The 20,628-nt window shown below is 32.5% G+C and overlaps 4 protein-coding genes across 4 annotated transcripts; 1 reads left to right on the top strand and 3 right to left on the bottom strand.

Annotated features, from left to right (window-relative positions):
• Positions 1-3,244: 3,244 nt before the first annotated feature.
• PKNH_1246100 (conserved Plasmodium protein, unknown function) lies at positions 3,245-4,267 on the bottom strand (the record flags this gene model as incomplete). Its single annotated transcript, XM_002260473.1, has 2 exons — positions 3,245-3,469; positions 3,584-4,267. The coding sequence occupies 2 exons, from the start codon at positions 4,265-4,267 to the stop codon at positions 3,245-3,247; spliced, it is 909 nt and encodes a 302-aa protein (XP_002260509.1).
• A 3,080-nt stretch (positions 4,268-7,347) lies between these two features.
• PKNH_1246000 (tubulin epsilon chain, putative) lies at positions 7,348-8,844 on the bottom strand (the record flags this gene model as incomplete). The annotated part of the gene is made up of 1 exon (XM_002260472.1): positions 7,348-8,844. One exon carries the CDS (start codon positions 8,842-8,844, stop codon positions 7,348-7,350), a length of 1,497 nt encoding a protein of 498 aa, XP_002260508.1.
• Positions 8,845-11,237: 2,393 nt separating this feature from the next.
• PKNH_1245900 (bromodomain protein, putative) lies at positions 11,238-13,502 on the top strand (the record flags this gene model as incomplete). The annotated part of the gene is made up of 1 exon (XM_002260471.1): positions 11,238-13,502. The coding sequence occupies one exon, from the start codon at positions 11,238-11,240 to the stop codon at positions 13,500-13,502; it is 2,265 nt and encodes a 754-aa protein (XP_002260507.1).
• A 1,443-nt stretch (positions 13,503-14,945) lies between these two features.
• Positions 14,946-19,871, bottom strand: PKNH_1245800 (LCCL domain-containing protein; the record flags this gene model as incomplete). Its single annotated transcript, XM_002260470.1, has 1 exon — positions 14,946-19,871. The coding sequence occupies one exon, from the start codon at positions 19,869-19,871 to the stop codon at positions 14,946-14,948; it is 4,926 nt and encodes a 1,641-aa protein (XP_002260506.1).
• Positions 19,872-20,628: the final 757 nt, after the last annotated feature.

Below are 20,628 nucleotides of genomic sequence, written 5' to 3'. Positions count from 1 at the left end.
AAAACCTTAACTACACGTTATAAAAAATAAACATAGCAGAAATGAACTATCAACAGTTATGTATAGACACAATTACTGTACATGCATGTTCAAGGAAAAAAACGTGAAATCTTAAAACTTATGCTTAAACTATAAATGAGAATATTGAAAAACCACACAGAACAATTAACTTGATAACATTTTATTTTTGTATAGAGAATCTACTCCAAGATTTCTATGCTACATTCATGTTTATACAATTTGCTTTCCGCACAAATCAGGCATCAATAAATTTATAGGGGAGTAACAAAATTTTACTTATTTTTCCTTTTTAAATAATACCACTTTGCTCCGTTTACAAAATTTTTCTTTATATTGATATGAAAAACGAATTATCCTTTTTGCTGATTACAAATTACAATGTTGTGTACTTGTCAAGTGTCCTTAATTATTATGAGCGGGGGTAAATAATTTAAAAAAATAATGTAACACGATAAAATGAATAGCAACTGTTAGCTAAATTTAATCCCATGCAAAATTTAATCAAAATATATGAAAAAAAATGTTCTATAAAAATACTCGTCTGATGAGGTTTTAAAAAATTATGTTCAAGGTTTAGGGGTCCTATAAATTAAATAAAAAGAACAAACTCCACTTGGCGCATGCAGGCATACGAGAAAATGTAAGGGTTATATGTGTGTTGATACTTCAGTTAAAATAAATTAAAATTTTTTTTCACAGAATATGATATGTTTATTCTTAAATTTAATCTACAATTAAATGATTTGAAAATATACTTGTCAAGAACGCTTATATTTATCCATAAAATGATTAAATTACATTTATTATTATTATTTATTTTTTCATATAGGAAAACCAATATGCCCGTTGTTTGCATGCGGCATTAAATAGACCTCTACCCATGATTTATAATTTTTCCTGTAAGAAAAAAAAATTGAGAAAAAATAACAGATTAAAGTTCATTTTTTTCTCATAATTTTGTGTCAATTTAAATGTAATTATTAGCTTCTGTACATAGTTTTTTTTTTTTTAATATATACACACAGAATAATTCTTACAGGAGAAAAGAAAAAAAATTTTGCGCTTCAGCATGCAATTGCCTGTTGAGCTAATAACAGCAGATTCCTGTAAAAATAAAGAATTTACCGTTTCTACTGCATGAACCACTAATAAGAGCGTTTTGAAAATTAAAAATTTTGGACATTCACTTCTGCTTGGTATACATGGATTCGCGCAACCTCACCTTCCTCAATTTTAACATAAGCTAAAAATTAAGAAATGGCAATTAGGATAAAATACATATCTATGCTACACTAAACCGAGATTCATGTAAAATATGATGCTGTTATTTTGGGAAACCATAAAATGTGAAATTATCCGTATATATGCCATTTTTTCAAATAAAGCACACCAGCGAAGAGGCATCTTTTTAGCAGGAATATGTAGAAAAAAAAAGCATATTGAACCATGAGAGAGTTTGTAAGTGAAGAAAAATTCGCTCTCATTGTCATGCATCTTTACTTATCTGCAAAAAGGATTATTTTTCTTGTTCACATATGATTGCCCCTTTTGCTATAAACAGAGAGTGAAGCTATTGTTATTGTTCAAAAATGACCGACCGCCATTTATATTATATCTCTTAATCCATTTGCATATAACTTTAGCAATTCACAGTTAAGTAATATTTATGTGGCAAATATTAAGTTAAAACAAGGAAGAACAAATAAGTATATTCAAAAATAAGTATGATGAAGAATTGTTTATTCGGTAAGCATACGCCCTCCGCTAAACAGGAAATTTTAACCAACTTCTCCTCACAGAAATGTCATGTCACCAGTTTTAAAAAAAGAATAAACGAAACCTGAATGGAAGACACGGATGTTGTAAAACATTTAAAAAAAAAAAAAAAAAAAAAAAAACCTCAAAGTAAAAATGTCTTAATTTTTTTTCATTACAATATAAACTCCTCTTATATAAGCATATATAATGAGGAGTCTCAAATAATTTGATGCCTTAATAAAATTGCTTTAACTCCCTTATTATTAATACTCTTATTCACTCAAATATACCATTTTATTTAAACCGCTAATGCATACAACACTTTAATTACGCACCTTTTAATGATACATTGTGCACATCACAGAATTCATGATCAAAAGGCTGCTTTTGAAATGTTCCAATACAGATTCAATACGAAGCCTCTCTTCTTTCATTTATGATAAATGATAATTTATATTCATAGAAAAGCCCTTTAACAGAAAAAAGACACACTTTCCCCGATTCTAACCATTTGACCTTTTTGATATTATCGACTATGTTTAACTTCTATATGCATACAGGAAATAGGATTAAGTCTCCTTAGCCTGTCCAATTACTTTCGCGTATTTTACGAAATGTACCGGAGTAGTAAAAAGGAAAAATATATTCCCCTTTTCCAATCAAATATAATATTTTCTTAAAAAGAAGAAAAATTTCATAATTCTTCCTTCCTAGCTAATTAAATGCAAAACTTAAATAATTTGACCATTCTGTATTTTTTTTCTAAATAGGTTCTAAATACAGTAATTTTACCACGCACAACAGTACCTATAATTAGGATGAAATTACTCCCATGCTCAAGGGAACGAGGAATAATGTACATCTTATTCCAATTCGCACATCTTTTTCTAACATTAAGACGCACTACTATCTCGTGTAGAAATTGTGTGAAAAAATTAACTTCATAAAAAAAATTCATTTGTTTTACTATTATGCATGTTAATTCTATAAAACATTTGAAAAACAAAAAATGTCTTAATGCACAATAATATACAATGGAAAAAGAAACACTTATGCACATTTTGGAACAATCCGAAAGGGAATAATCCTTTATGAAATTCTGTGCACTTGAAAAATGTCTTCAGAATGAAAATTATAGATGGTCAGTACTTTAAGGAATTTTTTTTTTTTTTCTGTTCCTTAGGACATAGGTAAAATTAATGTACAAAAATTTAGACAAATGCTATATTTTCTTTATGTTACATTGGTGAGTAAAAATTATTGAATGGTTAATCATTTTCTGCATGAATATTTTTTTGAATATAAAAAGGTAAATCGTCCATTTTTATTTATATAAATTATAAAGGATAATTCATAAACATGTGATATATTATTATTAGAATATCAGTACAATGAAAAAAAAAGAAGCATAATTTGAACCAAAAATATAATTTTCACCCCCATAGTCCTTATCATTCATTTCACCTTATTCAATATAATAGGTTGAATCGCTGTCTTCATCATCATCCCCAGCTTCATTTTTATTCTTCATCCCTTCATCCTCCTCATAATAATCTGTTTCACTATAATAACGCCTTCTTCTACTTCTATTTTCATTAGTCGTATTCTGGTATTCTGCATGTAGTTTCATCAACATATTTCTTAGTTCAATCCTTTCTCTTTTCATATAGTTTTTCTTGTCACAAACATTCTAAATGATGCATTAAAAATTGAAAAGAAAAAATTATTGCAGTTAAATGTATATAATGTTTGTAGAATAATTAAAAATGAATATAAATGCATAAAAATATGAATATCTCCTTACCATATATATTATGAGCACCCATATTAAAACTGAAATAAGGAACATTATTATTAAATACGCAGGTGTAAAAGGGCTAAACGTAGGTTCTGGAGTTATGGTTCCATTTGTGGTGATATTTGTATATGATGGAGAAGTTGCATTAATAGCGGTAGGACCAGTTGTCCCCATACTTTCAAGAGTGCTAAAGGTAGAGTTTGCCGATTCTGTTATGGCTCTGCCTAATCTAATCATATATCTTCCTACTGCTGTATTGCCAGAAGTCGGATCGGAAGTCGCATTCTGAGTATCACTAAGCACACCCGAAACAGTAGAATTGAACATTTCAGTAAGGTTCCTTCTCATTTCTAAATTTGTAGCGTTTCCAATCGTTGTATTTAGTACTTCACGCACAGCACTTTGTACTGCAGTCGTTGCAGATGTAACTGCATCTTGAATAGCGGTAACATTAAACGGTGTATTTGGTGTAGTCTGATTGGCAGCTATTCCATCCGTTGTAATATTAGTAAATGTGTCTGTAGGTAAATTTTCCGCAAAAGGAGAACTAATGGGTGTGCTTAATGTACCGGAAGTTGTTGATGAATCACTAATGCTCATATTAGAAAATGCACTTCCTAGTAATGTTCTTAATGTGGATGAAGTCTCCCCATCTGTTAACCCAGGGGTAGTTAAATTTTTTTCAGCCATATTTTCCAAATGTACCCTTAAATATATATATGTATTTTTGTAACTCGTAATAAAGAATATCCAACGCGTCCTTGTTCAGTTCCGTTTATAATAATAGAAAATATTCCAGAAGCTTGTTTCATATAAAATTAGTTCGAAACCCACAAGAGGAGCAAACTCGAGATTGTGAACTTCTTCAACAATGTCATTACTAAGTAGCACAAATCTTATATCTTCTACTGAGTTTTGTTCAATTTTTTTCTCTGAATTTCACCAAATAGTATTTATCCTGCAATTTCGGAATGCACAATTCTGTGTGTTTGTTCATATGAGCGGAATAAAATGTGACGAATCCTATAGTGGCTATCCCCTTCCTTTTTTTTCTTTTTTTACAGGGTTTCCTTGGAAATCAAGAATGCTTGGATAAACGGAAATTTCCACGAATTAATATGTAAATTTCCATTGTGTACTCTATAAATGCTTCAAAACGCATGTTTTTAAGTATATTTATATTTATATTTATACCACATGCACATTGCAACTAACACGTCAAAGAATTGTTCTGATAAAATGCATATTTCACCAAACTGTAAAAATCGCCTTTCCTTAATTATCACTATTTTTAATACACAAAAAAATTTTTTACTTTTCAAAAATTTGTAAAAAGAGTATAAAAAATAATACGGAAAAATAATTATGTAGCACTTACAGCTTCTTCCCTCAACTGGGGATTTAAAAAAATAAATATGTCTGCAAACCCTTTACACACGTATAAATATAAACACTTTAAAAAAAAGTGTTATCGAATGTAGAATACCTTTGTGCATTAAACCACTTATGTTTCTTCGGTGCCACTAAACATTACCAATTACTGACATTTTGTGATCAGCGTGCAATGGCCACGCACCCCTTATCTCACAACCTTAAGTGTTTTATGTGTTCTGCGTGCACTTCACACTTTAGCAGGCTGTGCAACTGAAAAATATCTTCCATTTTTTTTCTTTTGCTTTCTTTATTTTCAGCTTTTTGGGAGTTCAAGCCGTTTTTTGCATTTTATTTTCCCTTTGTATGCCTCAGCAGTTCATATTAAAAAATGTTGATCTTTAAGGAAAATGTCAAAATTGTATTATTTTGTGCAAAAATGTAGAAAGATAAAAATGAAATGATTAAAAAAAGATCGTTAATGAAAAGGGTTCCTTTTCCTGATTTATTTTTTTCTCGAGGTTTTAATTTTATCCGAACATCATCCACAAGGTTAAAGAGAATGAATCATTTTTGTGAAGTAACATAGATGTACCTTTTAAGGAATTACAAAATATATATCCGCTTAATAATTAATATAATTTTCTCAATATGCGCCATGTTTCATTCAACGTTTGTAACTTCACGTAGACAAATAAAAATTCAAAAATAGGTGGTATAACCCAAAAGTAAAATTGGTGCCTCATGGAGCCCGTTTTTTTTTTTTTTTTTTTTTATCAATATATTTTAAGTCTAAACCGTTGTAATATTCTGAATATATCAGAAATGGGGTCATAGAAACGATAAATTTTGGCCAATAAAAATTCACCCCTCCGTTTTAAGCATCAGGTCGAAAAATATTCATTTTGTTGAACATTTACTATATGCAATATGCCCGTCTTCCATTATTTATTGAAAAATTCAATTTTCCCACATGAGCAGTCTGTTAAAAAGACGCATCAGTTTTTAATTAGAACATAGCAGAAATTATATTCCACTATCATTTATACTGAATCGTTTTTTCGTCTTTTAATAGTGCATTTATGGGATCAATTATTATCCCATAATTTTCAGCACTAATATGAAATACGCACTTCCTAATAATACAAGGCGTTACAACCTTCGCAGTAAAAAAAAAATTTACTAGGCATGTTTTTCTTTTTGCGGAAAAAACTCATTCCCCAGATGCTAACATTATGCATGTAGAACGAACAATATGTTCTATTCAAAAAAGTGTATCACACATAAATTAATAATATCTTCTCCGTTAATACAAATTCTGGAAAAATGCTAAAATAACTCTATATATATATGTTAAAGAGAATCCTTTTTTATTTATTATTATTATTATTATTTTATTTATTTTTTTTTTTTATGTGATCCAAATGGGCTCTGTTAGAAAACCAGGGCTCAACGCACATATAACACTACAACGCCTTCAACCATACTATTGTCAATTTACGTCATACATTCCTTTTTTTAAAAGCCATTTTGTAGTACTTTCACACCGTCACTAAATAATTAATAGTTTTCCAATTTTTCCAATATTTCAGTTTTAACCATAACTAGATAGGAATAAGAAAAGGTTACCCCTTTGATCAACCGCAAAATGACATTTGTATTTATTTTTGCCCCCCAATGTAGTTGTCATGAATGGCCTCTCGTCCACTTTACAAACACACAACATAGCGCTTAATTGTAAGGTACTTCCACTCCTCCACATGGCATCATTGCATATATTTGTGAAAGCATTTTTTGCTTTTGTTCGCTCCTGTTGTTTTCTTCCTTCCGCACCTAATAGGGCTTGTCTATGCGTAGGCAAATTGTCCAAAATGCTTAAAAAGGAAAAGGAAGGAGTGGGCACTTACTAACACATAGGGTACCCCCATCCTCAATTTAATAATAACCTACTTATTATTTAATACATGATTTAAAATACAGAACAATCCGATGAACGACCTCCTGTACGCATTCATCCGAAAGCGAATAAAAAATTCCGGGTTACTAATTTGTAAAGACCATGCTACTTTGCAGATTTCCCCATATATGTACGTACCGGTGCATATTTACACCACCACAGCGTTGTTCCTTCATTTACTATACTCGCCTTTTCTTATGAACAAAAAAGATGCATCTATGTGACCATTCCTTCCGCATTATTCTTAATTTTTTTTTTTTTTTTTAGCACATTTCACGGAACAGGCTGCAAAATTGTTATAAAGTGGTAAATTTAAACGTATTATTACTAAAATGTACAGTTTTAAAAACAGAAAAAGATACAGCGGGGGGGAATAATCCAAATAGTGATAGCCCAGTAAACACTTGGGCCAGTGTTCATACATCAAACCCGCTGTGGTAACTCAAACAATGGGTCTATTTTTAAAGTCAAACCAGTTGGCACTTCTATCGTACTTGCTCATTTTGGGCCTCAAATAGTGCGGACACGCCCTGTCTTCACTAGTGATGTTCTCTTCCTTAACATCCTCCTCCTCACAAACATCATACCCCAAAATATTGATGGTATTTTTGTCCAAAAATTTAGGTGAACAAAATGAATTTTTCTGAATATAGCTATATTCATAAATCAAGTTTTGTATCTTCTCCTTAAATTCTAAAATGTCATCCATAGTTAGATATTCCAAATAGTGGTGCAAGTGTGCCTTCCTTTTAAATAACTTATTAAATCTTTCCAAAATTTGCAAAAAGGTATTTCGTATTTCACACGAATTAATTAGACACAGTAAACTATATGGCTGGTTTAAAGGAGGTACATTACACAAACCTATTTTAGTGGCATCCTTATTGTACCGTAAAATATTCAAATTATTCTTCGTTAATAATATATTCTTGGTAACATCTGAAATGTTGATATTTCCCCGAACTAAGAAAGCCATAGACAAACTGAGACCATCCTTCGGGTTGGCAATAAGCATTTGATTATTGTGGTTCAAAACATTTTTAAATAAATGGTCGAATGTTCTAATATTTTCCGTTTCTGTACAAGGGCTTAAGGATGATAACATAAAATTAAAAAAAGGGTAAGGAATTAAATTTGTGCATATTTCATTTATATCAACATTTAAGGATCCTTCAAATCTCATAGAACTTGTTAAATTTACAATTACATTAGCCACTATATTATTCATCTTTGAATAATCGTTTTTGTCATTTTCTTTATCTTTCAGTTTTTTACTATTTAAAATATTTAACAACGCATCGTTCGAAACGGGTAAGACGCAATTCGAAAACTCGTGAATTTTTGTTAAGGCAAAAAAACTATTATACGGAGATGTAATTACATCATCGCAAGCTGATGGAAATACGCAATTGCTAAATTTTATCTGTTTATAATTATCAGATAGCATTTCTAAAATATAAGAACCCAATCCAGAACCGGTTCCACCCCCTAATGAAGATGTGATATAAAATGATTGCAGAGAATCACATTTTTCAACATTCCTTCTAATTATGTTATCAATTAAATTCCCATACATTCTTCCATAGTGCATATACCCTTGGGACCAATTATTTCCAGCACCCGATTGTTGGGTAAAAATATTATTTTCGTCAAAATAAGAAGAAAGGGAACTTTTCATAATTTCATTTGCCACCCCCGTTTCGGTGTCTACCAATATTGCCCGTGCTTTCAAACTTTCCTTCTGATTTAAATTAAAATTTTCGCTGTCATTTTCGAAAAAGGAAGTTATTGAATCGTTCATAGAACTGTATTTCCCTATTAGCTCTTTTTTCTCATTTATTTTTTTATTCAACTGTTCCTTAATTGCTACAGACCAAAATTCATGTCCGAGCTGATTTCCGCACTGTCCTACGTGTAAAAATAAAATTTCGCGCACCATGGGGTGTTCCTATTGTATAGCCTTCCTTTTAATTCACAGTTTTAGAAAAAAAAAAAAAAAAAAGAACGTTTCTTCCCCCTTCTCATTAATTAAGAATACCTACTTTTCTCATGCGTAAAAGAGCTTCTCCCTTTCTGTCATGTAAAAGTTCATTCTGTGGAATCATTCTTCCGATTCCTTATGCATGTGGAACTATTTTAGTTTTCCTCTCCCCTTCTCATCGCACTTTTATGTCTTCCACGTTCCAAACCAAAGTTACACATTCATATTTCACATACGAATTAATATTATGCCTCCCACTCGTTAGTAATCCATTTTTTTTTTATTATATATTAATTTGGTCCACCTACCCATTCTGTCAATCACGACTACTTAATTACGTACCTTTTCGTAAAGGATTATATTTTTGAAAAGGCATACACGCGCAGAGACAAAACCTTCTGCACATCAGTCATTTCTGTTTTCCTTTTTTTTATTTTTTTTTTTGCAAAAAAAAAAAAAAAAAAAACGTGACTCCATAGAAACAGCATAACGAATTTACCATAAAAAAGTGAACGCAATTTTTCGTGAATATAATTTCCCCCATCATGTGTTAAGTGATAGTTCGTTAACCAAAAAAAAAAAAAAAAATAACATAACAATTTTCACATTAATGCAGAATTAATACTACCCATTTCCGGGCTACAATTAGCTCAGCAGAAGGAAAACAAAACTTTTAATGACACTTTATGGAGGTAATAAAAAAAAAAAAAGGATACCCCCCTCGAAAACACCTGTGCCATGTCAGTTTATCTTATTTACTAAACAGTTAAAAAAAAATTTTAAATGCCCTTAAGACTACACCTCCTTTTTTTTTATTTTCCCCTATATTTCATATTTTCCCACCTTTGTAAAGATTTAAAGAGAAAATTGTCTTCCACAGAACCTGTGAAAATTCTGTTTCCCTCACAGAATTATCTCTGTATTTCTTTATGATAAATGTATAGAAGTTATTCATGCATACAATTTTAGAAAGGGCCCCAAAATTAGCCATACCCAGGTAAAAAAGGCAAACTCCTTAAATGGCGTTACGTACGTGTGTACGTATACATAAGTTTCATCGTGCTTGACTTGTAAAACACACTTCTCCTGTTCGCGTAAATTTAAGCATATTGACACTTTTGATGAAAAAGTTAAATATTCTTTATTTTTTCAATCAAGGAAATGGAAAAAATGTTTGCATATAAATATCACAAAAAATCGCAAAAATGGAGAAGAAAAAATAAGCAAAATTAACTAGCAAAATTGGTGCCATGCTAAAAAAATGGCACGTCCGCAAAAATTTTTTTTTGTAAGAAATTTGACCAAAACATTTCATCGCCATTTTTACAACTTTGTAAACGTGTACTACTACTACTACATATTTTTTTCCTTTTCATATTAAAAACACTTTTGTTCTTTTTTTTTTTTTTTTTTTTTTCTTCTTCTTCTTTTTTCTTCTTTTTTCAGATTTACCACGTTTTGTATTTTTCCATTCCTTCTTAAAATGGATTATACAATGGCATTTGTTGCGTGCTAAATTTTTAAATGACTTTTTTTCCCATTGTTCATATCCCATATACGTTTATTTTTACATGAATGCAAAGTACAATTTGTTTCCCCGAAATCGTGGGAACAACAAATAATTGCCCCATGTAAAAGATAAATTAAAAAACAAACAAGCGTATTTTGCGTATATAAATAAATATATATATGTTTCATACATGCATTCGAAGAAATTTGCCATTAAGAAAAAACTAATGGAGGCATCCTTTCTGAAAAAAACATAAAAGATATTTTGCGGAAATGTTGAAAAGCATCCAATTTGTTAAACATTATATGAAGTTTGTGAAATTTCTGTATTTTTCTCTTTCTTTTTTTTTTTTTGTGTTGTATAAATTAATCATCAATTTTTCTTTTTTTTTTCATTTCTCCTTTTTTTCGCCTATTTGTATAACCTGACATTTCATCAACTTCGACCATTAACATTGATTATGTGAATGCGTATATAAGGAAACGTTATCGATGAACTGTTTAAATACATGATATATAATCACAAAAGAGGGGAACTCATACATGTGACCATTCCACCTCTTTTTATGGTATGTAGTTATAACTGGCAAATGTGTCATGGTAGCCATCCATCATTTGTAATGCTAAAACTCTTTTCAGATTAAAAAAAAAAAAAAATATGCCATCAAATCGGACAACTGTGTCAGCTGAAGGGTGAGGGGTACAACAGCACCTATACCTATGATATTGCACCATAGGTATGTACGTGTAATCCACAACAAATTGTACCCCCAGCAATACTCCACACATATTTGATGGCGAAGTTTAGTAATCCCCGCATCCTCAATTAAACACCGTTCAAGATGAGTTTAAACAAAATTAAATACGATGAGCTGGAGGAACTGAGGAGGAAAAATGAAGTCCTGATGAACTTGCTAAATAAGTTAATCGCTTTCGATAAGAAAAGGATATTTCTCTATCCCGTCAATGTGCAGTTTGTTCCTGATTATTTGAACATAATAAAAGAGCCAATGGACTTTACCACCATGAAACAGAAAATCCAAAATTATAAATATAGGGATTTTCAAGAATTTGAAAAGGACGCCTTCTTAATTATCAATAACTGTTACACATACAACGACAAAAGTACCATCTACCACAGGATGGCAGAAAATCTAGAAACTTACTATAAAAAAATTACTCCGAAAATATATAGGAAGTACCTAAATATACATCTCCTATATCACAGTGAGGATAAGGATGTGTTAAATAATACCCTTTATGATCCGAACGTAAATGAAGGCAAAAAAACACCTGTTAAGGAAATTAAAAAAAATCTCAGACCGAAAAAACAAGGAAAGGTAGGAAGACCAAGCAAAGTAAGCTTAAGCTTTAAAAACGAACACGCCGATATGAACCAACTCGCAAATGTTAATAAAAAAAAAAAAAAAAGTAACAATAAAAATTTACTAAAAACAAAAATGCAAATGCAAGATAAAAACAATTTTTATGACAACTCGTATGGATCATTTAATGGGATTGCCCAAAATGACATGTATGGATATAATAACAAAGCGTATGCAAGTTTGGAGAATATGCTGGAGAAGGAAAACTTCTCAACAATCTTAGATACCATTCAAAACAGTAATGATAAATCGAAGGATATTTTTGGCATGTTAATAAAAGTACTTTCAGATAACAAGAACAGGTACTCTCCTCTATGTAATTATGTAAATATGAGCAAAACCTTACGCAAAGTATTTTTTGGAGTTCCCATTTCTTCAAAAAAAAAAAAAAATAAATATCCCTCAGTAGACAGTAGTGAAAATTACACTCAGCTATCTCCAAACAGCAGAAAAAGAAACATAAGCGACAAAGTGGGCGTAAGCGATGAAAACGAAAGTGGAAATGTAATGACTAAAAAGAGCAAACACTCAAATGAAGAGGAACAGGATAATTACATGGGACCCACTTCGCATAGCACTGCTCAAAACGAGACCGATGCTAAGACTGATACAAGCGTTGACAGACAAGTCAGCTGTGGGGACTGCGAGTCGCCCACCAGTCAGCCCGATAGTAACGAGAATAACAACGCAGGCAAATTAAAAAATGATAATGTAAAAACGGGTGAATGCCAGAATAAATTCCCCGCGGACACAGTAAATAATCATTCTGCAGAGGAAGTAAAACCCCCAGATAAGGAAAACGAACCAGAAAAAGATTTCGTAACATACAACATTGAAAAAAAAGAATTAACCATGAAACTTCTAAACTATAAGGAAAGCGTAAAAAAATTTATCGGAGAATCAAATCTTCCTACATTCATTAATATATTCCCAAATATTTACAATATTCTAGATAATGCAGATTCAAAAAATTTATACTATGCTGCCTTCAATGATTTGAGAGTTTTCGGCTTAGATGTAGCAGATTTTGGCGAATTTAACAAAAAAATTGCCTACAATAAAAATTACCTCATGGGAGTTGGTAGATATCATATAAAAAATGTCTTAACATTGGATAAAAATCTGTCAAACATAATGCTTAACGGAGGGAACAAATCTCACTTCTGTGAACAGATAAAATCGTACTTATCGAATGAGAAGAATAAGATGCAGAAAACCAGTGTCTCACAACAGTACATTGAAGGTGAGAAAACCAAACACTCAGCTACAAATACAAAGGAGTGCGTTCGAACAAGTGAAAATCAAGCAGAAGACACTTCATACTTCGATATTGGAAGTCGGGGCGAAAATTCCGTTATGCAAAACGTTCAACATGATAGCAGTTCTCAATTGCACAGTAATAATAATGGCCATTCCGACCCAACGGAAAATAAAACACTCACAGGTAGTAGTACCTCTGACAAGGGGGGAAATACGAGTACCCCCCTTGATAACTCTCATTTAATGTACAGTGATACACATTTCAAGGACAATTCAAATTATAGCAATGACCAATTTTCGAGCGAATCATCTGACATTGACAATTTGGACATGAGGAACTTTTTAGATACGTATAATTCATATAACAAGAAATTTGTAAGGAGGCAACAAATTTACAGAATTTTGAAAAATAGAATTAAAAAGTTGTTTAGAAAAAATGCTACGCAGAAGACTATGTCGTAATGGAGTACCACAGCCTACCATTCTTCAGAAGGAAAAATGTTTCCGCCCGAATGGCGTTCCTTCTCTCACCATATATGTATAATATATGTCACTGTATATATACGCGTGTACCCTTTTTCATATAATTTTTGTGTAGATACGCACGAAGTATATATATACAAAGAACAGCGTGAACCTTCCGATCATGTACCTTGCATAGCGTTTGCATTAAAATGCCCATTTTTTTTTAAAAAAACGATGTGATAGACCTTCACAAATTAAAAGAAAAAAAAAAAAAAAAACGAAATGTTTTTAATATAGATAATTAATAAATTGCCCCAGCGGCTACATATTACTTACCATGTTTCGTAATTACTTAGCAATGTAATCCCCATTTTTAAGTTACAACTTGTGAGTGTAATGACTTAGTGGCATGGAAACACACCGATGCAGAGCTCTTAAAGGGAGAACACACAATTTTAACGGTGGCATAACTGAACGAAAGAATCCAAATTTATTGTCAAAAACTGACGATTTACAATACAAGCGGCAACGCCTCTATAGGAAAATTTCAAGTAAAGTTCGAACAGAAATTGGAATCAACCTACTCAGTGTCGAAAAGGGTTAACGCTTTTTCTATTTCTTCGACGCTGAATTATTACCTAGAATGTGTTCCTCGTAGAAAATTTTTACCCTTCCTCACCTTATGACGAAAAGAGTGGAAAACGAACTGGTTGTAAAGAGAAACGCTGTAGTAGTATCTTTCCTTCCTCGCATGAAATATGCCTTTTGCAGATACCATATTAAATTATATATTTTGCCCAGTGCTTCGTAACAATCAAACATATGAACAAATTAAAAAGTGGGATACTGTGCCTACGTTAGAAGGAAGTACATATTTCTTCGTAATAAGAAGGAATGCAAAAGTACCAAAGTAAGCATGCGGCGGAATTTGCTAAGGGGACAAAAAAAAATGACATTTTCCCCTGCTTAATTTGTTAGTTAGGCAAATGTGTATACATTTTTGCATTTACACAGACAGGAGCGACGAAGTTTCAAAACGGATGTCGCATCGTGATCATTGAGTGCATAAAAATGTATATCATGTAATCTTGTAACCATGTAACCATGTAATCATGTAAACACGAACTTTTTTTTTTCTTTCTTTTCCCATCGCACCCTCGTCGTGCTTCATCAAAAGAAAAAAAAAATTAGTCACATAAAGCATGTTTTGTGACAAAAAAAAAAAAAAAAAAGAAGAAAAGGAAGAAAAAAAGAAAAGACAGGATAAAGCAAAACAAAACAAAATAGAATAAGAACAAGAACAAAGAAGACGTAACAATGAAAATGTGACAAACTGCTTTCAAAGAAAAAATGAATTTTACCCCAATTTTCAACTTTTTCTTCTATTATTTTCCCTGCTAAACCCTACACGCGCTCACAGCACTTTAGCACGGGTGCAGCTCACGCATGGGCCCGGTTGCACTGAAATTGACACTCGATTACTTCCTTTTGCTGTATATCCTTTGACTTCTGCAGAGATAATCCCTTCAACTCCTTAGAATTTTCCGGATCGTTCCTTTTGCAACAAAGTACACAAACTCTATTTCTACATTCAGTATCATTGTCTGCACACTGCTTATAGTCCTTGTTTTCCTCCAAGGAAACACATCTATTTAAAAATTTTTCAAATAGTGTCTGCATCTTGGCTGCTAAGTGGTCATTTTTTTTACAGTGTTTTTCGCATTGCTTTTTCTCATTACTGTCTAGCATTTGTGTATGATATAAACAGCATTCTTCACAAAAATTTTTAATACAATTAATATGTTTTTCTTTCGTCTCATTTGGGAATATATTCGTTTGACATGAAGACCTTCTATTTAATACATGCACAGAATCTTCACAAGCTGCCCATGCCTTGGATTTAGTTTGAATAAAATTTCCATCATTATGTGACATAGCAGATGAAAGAATGATAGAAGCAAATTTCACCTCACTGAAATTCTGTACCCAGAAACCAACTTGTCCTGAACGAATCATATCTACATCAGCAATATCTGTGTTTAGTTGTAATTCTTCTTCATTATTACTTATGACGACCGTAATCTTTGATTTTTGGAAATGTAATTTTATATTAATCCACTCATTTGGGACCAACACCTTTTTAATTTTTTCCCTATCGGTCAATTCGGACAATGTTTCTGATTTGCTATTTCTGTGTGTCACTATCCTGATTCCATCATTCGTCATCTCTAACGCATTGTAGTTTTGCTCGTTTACAAAGTTGAAAAGAATTTTTACCAACTCATCATTTTCACTTTCATTACCCTCATCTTTGGAAAAATTCATGTCCAGGGTAAAGTACCCGTCAGAGCACTTTCTCTGTTTTAAAAGTGCTATGGTGTTGGAGCTCTGTTCGCTGGACTTGTCGCTGATTTGTACCATTTTTGAGCATAGCAGGTGCTCATTGTTCTGCTCATTGTTCTGCTCATTGTTCTGCTCATTGTTCTGCTCATTGTTCTGCTCATTGTTCTGCTCATTGTTCTGCTCATTGTTGTTCTCATCGTGGTGCTCGTCATGTTCGTCGCCCCCCCTTGCAAAACTCCACTCATAATCCACATCGTTAATAAAGCTATACGGCAAGGTTTCGCTTAAGTAGTTTTCCTTGTAGTATGGGCAGCTGGAAATTTCCCTTTGCTTTTTTTGTGCCCCCCTTTTGGACAATTCGGAACATGGTCGAGGTATTACCTCTAAATTATCAAAGAAGGAACCTTGTCCATGAATTTGAGAATACAAACCGACAGTTCCAGAGAGAAACCTTTCATCTAGAGACCTCAAAATGTTAGTCTCATTTGAATTCTCATCAACCTCGTAAATATCAATATTCGCATGACTGGTCACAATTTTGTACTTGTTCCACTTATTGTTTGTATTAACACCTGTTAATTTTTCTTTCAAAACTTCCACGTTCCCATTTTCTACCTTACATAATCTTTTCATTCCTCCCCTATCACACACATCAAATAGGTAAAAATTGAAATCGTCCTTGGCTCTAAAAACAATACCTGAGCATCCATTTCCTCTGCTTAATATACTTACGTTTATTTCAAAGTCATAAAAATTTAATCCTTTCAATTTCGCATAATATGCTTCCCCTATTTCTCTGTTTGAAATGCTGCTTGTTTGGCCAATACTATTTTTATGTCCTGCTATATCCGTATCTGCATACCCCCAATTGCTAGACACATTTTTTGTTAATTTTGAATCAAAAATTTGAAAGTACGAAGAAAAATTCATTGTTTCATAATTCAATTTGAAGGTACCAAAGTTAAGAGCAACTTTCTGTTCTTTTTTTAATTCATCCAAACGTTCCTTCAACCGTTCCAAGTCGTACATGTATTTTCCTGACAAATCGTATAGATATAATGCCAAATTTTCTGTAATATTGTATAAATTGATAGCATCGTCAATTTGTTTTTTCGATAACACATCAGCTGGTCTCAGTTCCTTCTTCGACTTTTCTATCACCCTTACTGTCTCATCCTGGACGATGGAAATTACTGAGGGATCAACTCCATGAATAGCATCAATATTCCTTAACAGGTCGGTAATTAACTCATGAAAAATTATACTATCTCTATTTTCGTCTTCACTATATGCCATTTCCTTTCTCTCCTTCGTTGTTTCTCCCTTTTGAAAAAAGGATGTATGCTTATATTGAAACAAATCCATAGGACATTCCGCTGATAGATTGCCAATTCGTATCGTCCAGTGATGAAAAATGCTTCTTTCCTCCTTAATATTTTCTTCCTCATCTTTAGTGATGATATCTAACAATCCTCCTGCTGGGTCTTTATTTAAAGAAATAGATTCTACATTATTACTAATGGAGCCTTCATAGCGATCCATTCCAGATTCGATCGTAACATTCACTAGGCCTCCCTTATTGTCCACCACCCCAGCGTGTATCGCGGCTCTGCAAATGGAACTGTTATCTGCATATATTCCTCTACTTCCATACACCGCATTGCTTTTAAAATTATCACTGGCACATCCTAAAGGACAGAGAACAACTATATTAGTATTCACAATTGAATTGAAATAATCTTCAAGTGCTGTCGTTTCGCAATTTATTCTCAAATATTGTAACGCATCATCGTTCTCCGTAGAATTAGTAGAACAAACTATTGCAGATATATCAGATGTTTCTAAATTAAAAAATTTGAAAGATCCATCATCGTAGGATATTCCAGCAGTTTGTCTCACTTTTGTGCTGTCGGGGGATTCAGATGCTTTTAAATAAATTAATGTCGTTAAATCTATGTTTCCGTTTACCAAATCGTGAAACTTTCCGCTGCAACTACCGTGATCACAAGAATAGTCATATGCAAGAGGAATGTTGTTTTTCCCATTTAGTGTGTATCCCATTTTTTTTAAAGACAAAATTAAGCTATTTAATTGGCTTTTCGACCTTAGAATTAGAGGTTCTAGTCCTATTTCAGCACAGTGTTGTCTTATATCATCCACAGAATTTATAATATTGCTAATTAAATGATCGCTATGTTTAGGTGGATTACCGTTCCATACGTAGAGGGATGTACTGGACTCCATGTCGCAATATACTCTCAACGGTTCAGGGGCACACTTTGGCTTTATCCAGTAAAATCCTGATTGGGAAATATCTTGAACATTTTTAATTACAGAACAATCAGTAGCTGGGTAGGAAGATGAATCACCAGGAAGGATATCTAATCGTAGCAAATCGTTATCATGAATTGAATTTACTGACACTAGGGAGGACAACTTTTCATTCAATTCATTTGCTTTTTCCTTGGACTCTTTCAGTTCTTCATCATACTCTTTCTTTTCCTGTATGCATGTTTCAATATTAGGTAATAATTCTTCCAGTTTTGATAAATTATCACTAATAGAGTTTACATTTTTCGACACATCATCTTCTAGGTTGATAAGTTTGCTAGTTAAGTCTTCGTCAAATTCGGTTATATATTCAACAAAGTATTTATCTCTTGCATCATCCGAATTAGCTGCATCTCTGCAATAGCCTATAGTAGTTTCTAAGTTGTTTGCCTGAACTTCTATGGACCTAACTCCATACAAAAATTGATCCCCCATTTCTCCATGCTTCGGATGAGGCTTCATCATTGTTATCTTGATATATCTCGTTTCTAAATTTTTCAAAGAATCTATTGTTACAAAGCTAGGGTTCGCTAAATTTTCAGCGATCACTTTATATTCCTGGTTGTCTATACTGGCACTTATGCTATAATGCAGGGGGGGGTATTCCCAAGAAATTTTTACTCTGGATATTTCTACGTACTTGTTTAAATCTAGGATGATATTTACTACATGCTCGTAATTATCTGCAAATGTGGCCGAAGCCCAGTAGCTATTCAAGTTTCCATCTATCGTGTTGTCCGCATTATGATCATCATCCAGAGTCGAATTAGCATCAACTGTAATATCCATGTTCAGAAGAATATCATGAATTCCAGGTACATTTCCGTATATATTTTTTTGAGATATGCATAAAGGCTCACCACTCCTTTGCAATCGAATTTGTGAATTAGATTCAAATATCCAATTAGACTTTCCATCTCCATCTTCCAATGCTCTTAAACAGTCGTATAAAACAATTTTATTCTTTTCCAAATTATCCAAATTAATAACAGATAAGCATTTGGGGGGGTTACTGAAGGCACTAATTATTTGGTTGTTAGAATTTGTCTTCCACAATTCTCTGCCATCTCCGCTTGCTAAGGCATTTATACATGAATCTAATATAACCGAAGTATTGTCATTATTTACTAATCCTTCCTCCACTTGTAAGCACATTTCATTATCACTTGTAATTCCTGATAGTAACAGAAAGTATGGATTCCCCCCTCCTATGATCTTCACTTCCCTTATTCCGAAATATTTGTGAATAGCATTTTTTAGTCCAATTCTTATCGATATCACTTCTTCTAATTTTTTAAAAAAGTAAATTTCGTCAAAAGAAGCTTCATTTCCAGAAATTCTCCGATAAGGAATAACATTTTTATAATTTTCCCCATCACTAGACACAGATATGCTGACTGATTCTGGGCTGTATTCCCACGATATTTTCACTCCTTTTATGAACCCCTTTGTATTTAAATAACCAGTCCAGCTGATTTCTTCATCCTTTCCGTGATTCCCGGAACTGCACCAATAACCGGGGTTATTCTGTATAGCCCTTTTCGCATCATAAAGCGAACTCCCAGATTCCTCTGAAATGTACGTGGATGATGCGGAAGAGTCTACGAACTTATAAAAATTTGTCGCCGATTCTTGTCCTCTAGCAAGGAAACTCAGGAAGATGCACCAAAGTACGGGGATTAAATAATTCATTCTGCTAACACTCAAAAGTTGAAACAAAAATTGCAATGAAATGAGAACAAATTGTGCAAAGAGTTCGCCTACAAAGTAAAACAGTGTAAAAGGAGTTACACATAAAATGAAAGAAAAAGGCACATGAAACAGAATTATCAAACTGTTTTATCAAATAGTGGCGGGAATTCCCTAAACAGGCTTCCTTATCCTTATATCATAAAATGTAAGCTATTTTGCCAGTTCCTTGAAGAAGGAAAAATAACAAAATTAATTCTACCTAGTAAGTAAAAGAGTTACAAACTTAACAAGGTGTTAATCAAATTGTTTGTCCAACGGTTGCCACAACAAAGACGTGTGTGTATCCTCAACAATTCGGATAACTAAGAGAAAAAGAAAAAAAAAAGGGTAAAGTTTAAACGGCAAATAATCACAAAAGGATAATATTTTTAAAAAAAATTTGTCCACTTGGTCAAAAATTCCGAAAAATTTTCCTATACATAGGTATACATTTTACATATGACATGAAAAACTTGAACTCTGAAGAGGAAAAAAACTGGCTTACAGATAACTCGCTTGAGGAGCATTAAACGGAGCAGAGGCTCGCAGCAAGTGGACAAACAAAAGGAACTAATCCAAAACAGTTAATTATATATTAATTCAAAATGTTTAAGATCGCGCAACACAATTCGCTGATCTAAGAACCGATAAAATTTTGACAAATGTTAATTTTATCATATCATTCCTGATGTCGTATGTAGAACATCAAATTGATTCT

The sequence above is a fragment of the Plasmodium knowlesi genome (assembly GCF_000006355.2).
Source record: "Plasmodium knowlesi strain H genome assembly, chromosome: 12".
Lineage (NCBI taxonomy): Eukaryota > Apicomplexa > Aconoidasida > Haemosporida > Plasmodiidae > Plasmodium > Plasmodium knowlesi.
Note: the sequence above shows the minus strand (reverse complement) of the source record. Positions and strands in the feature narration are given on the sequence as shown.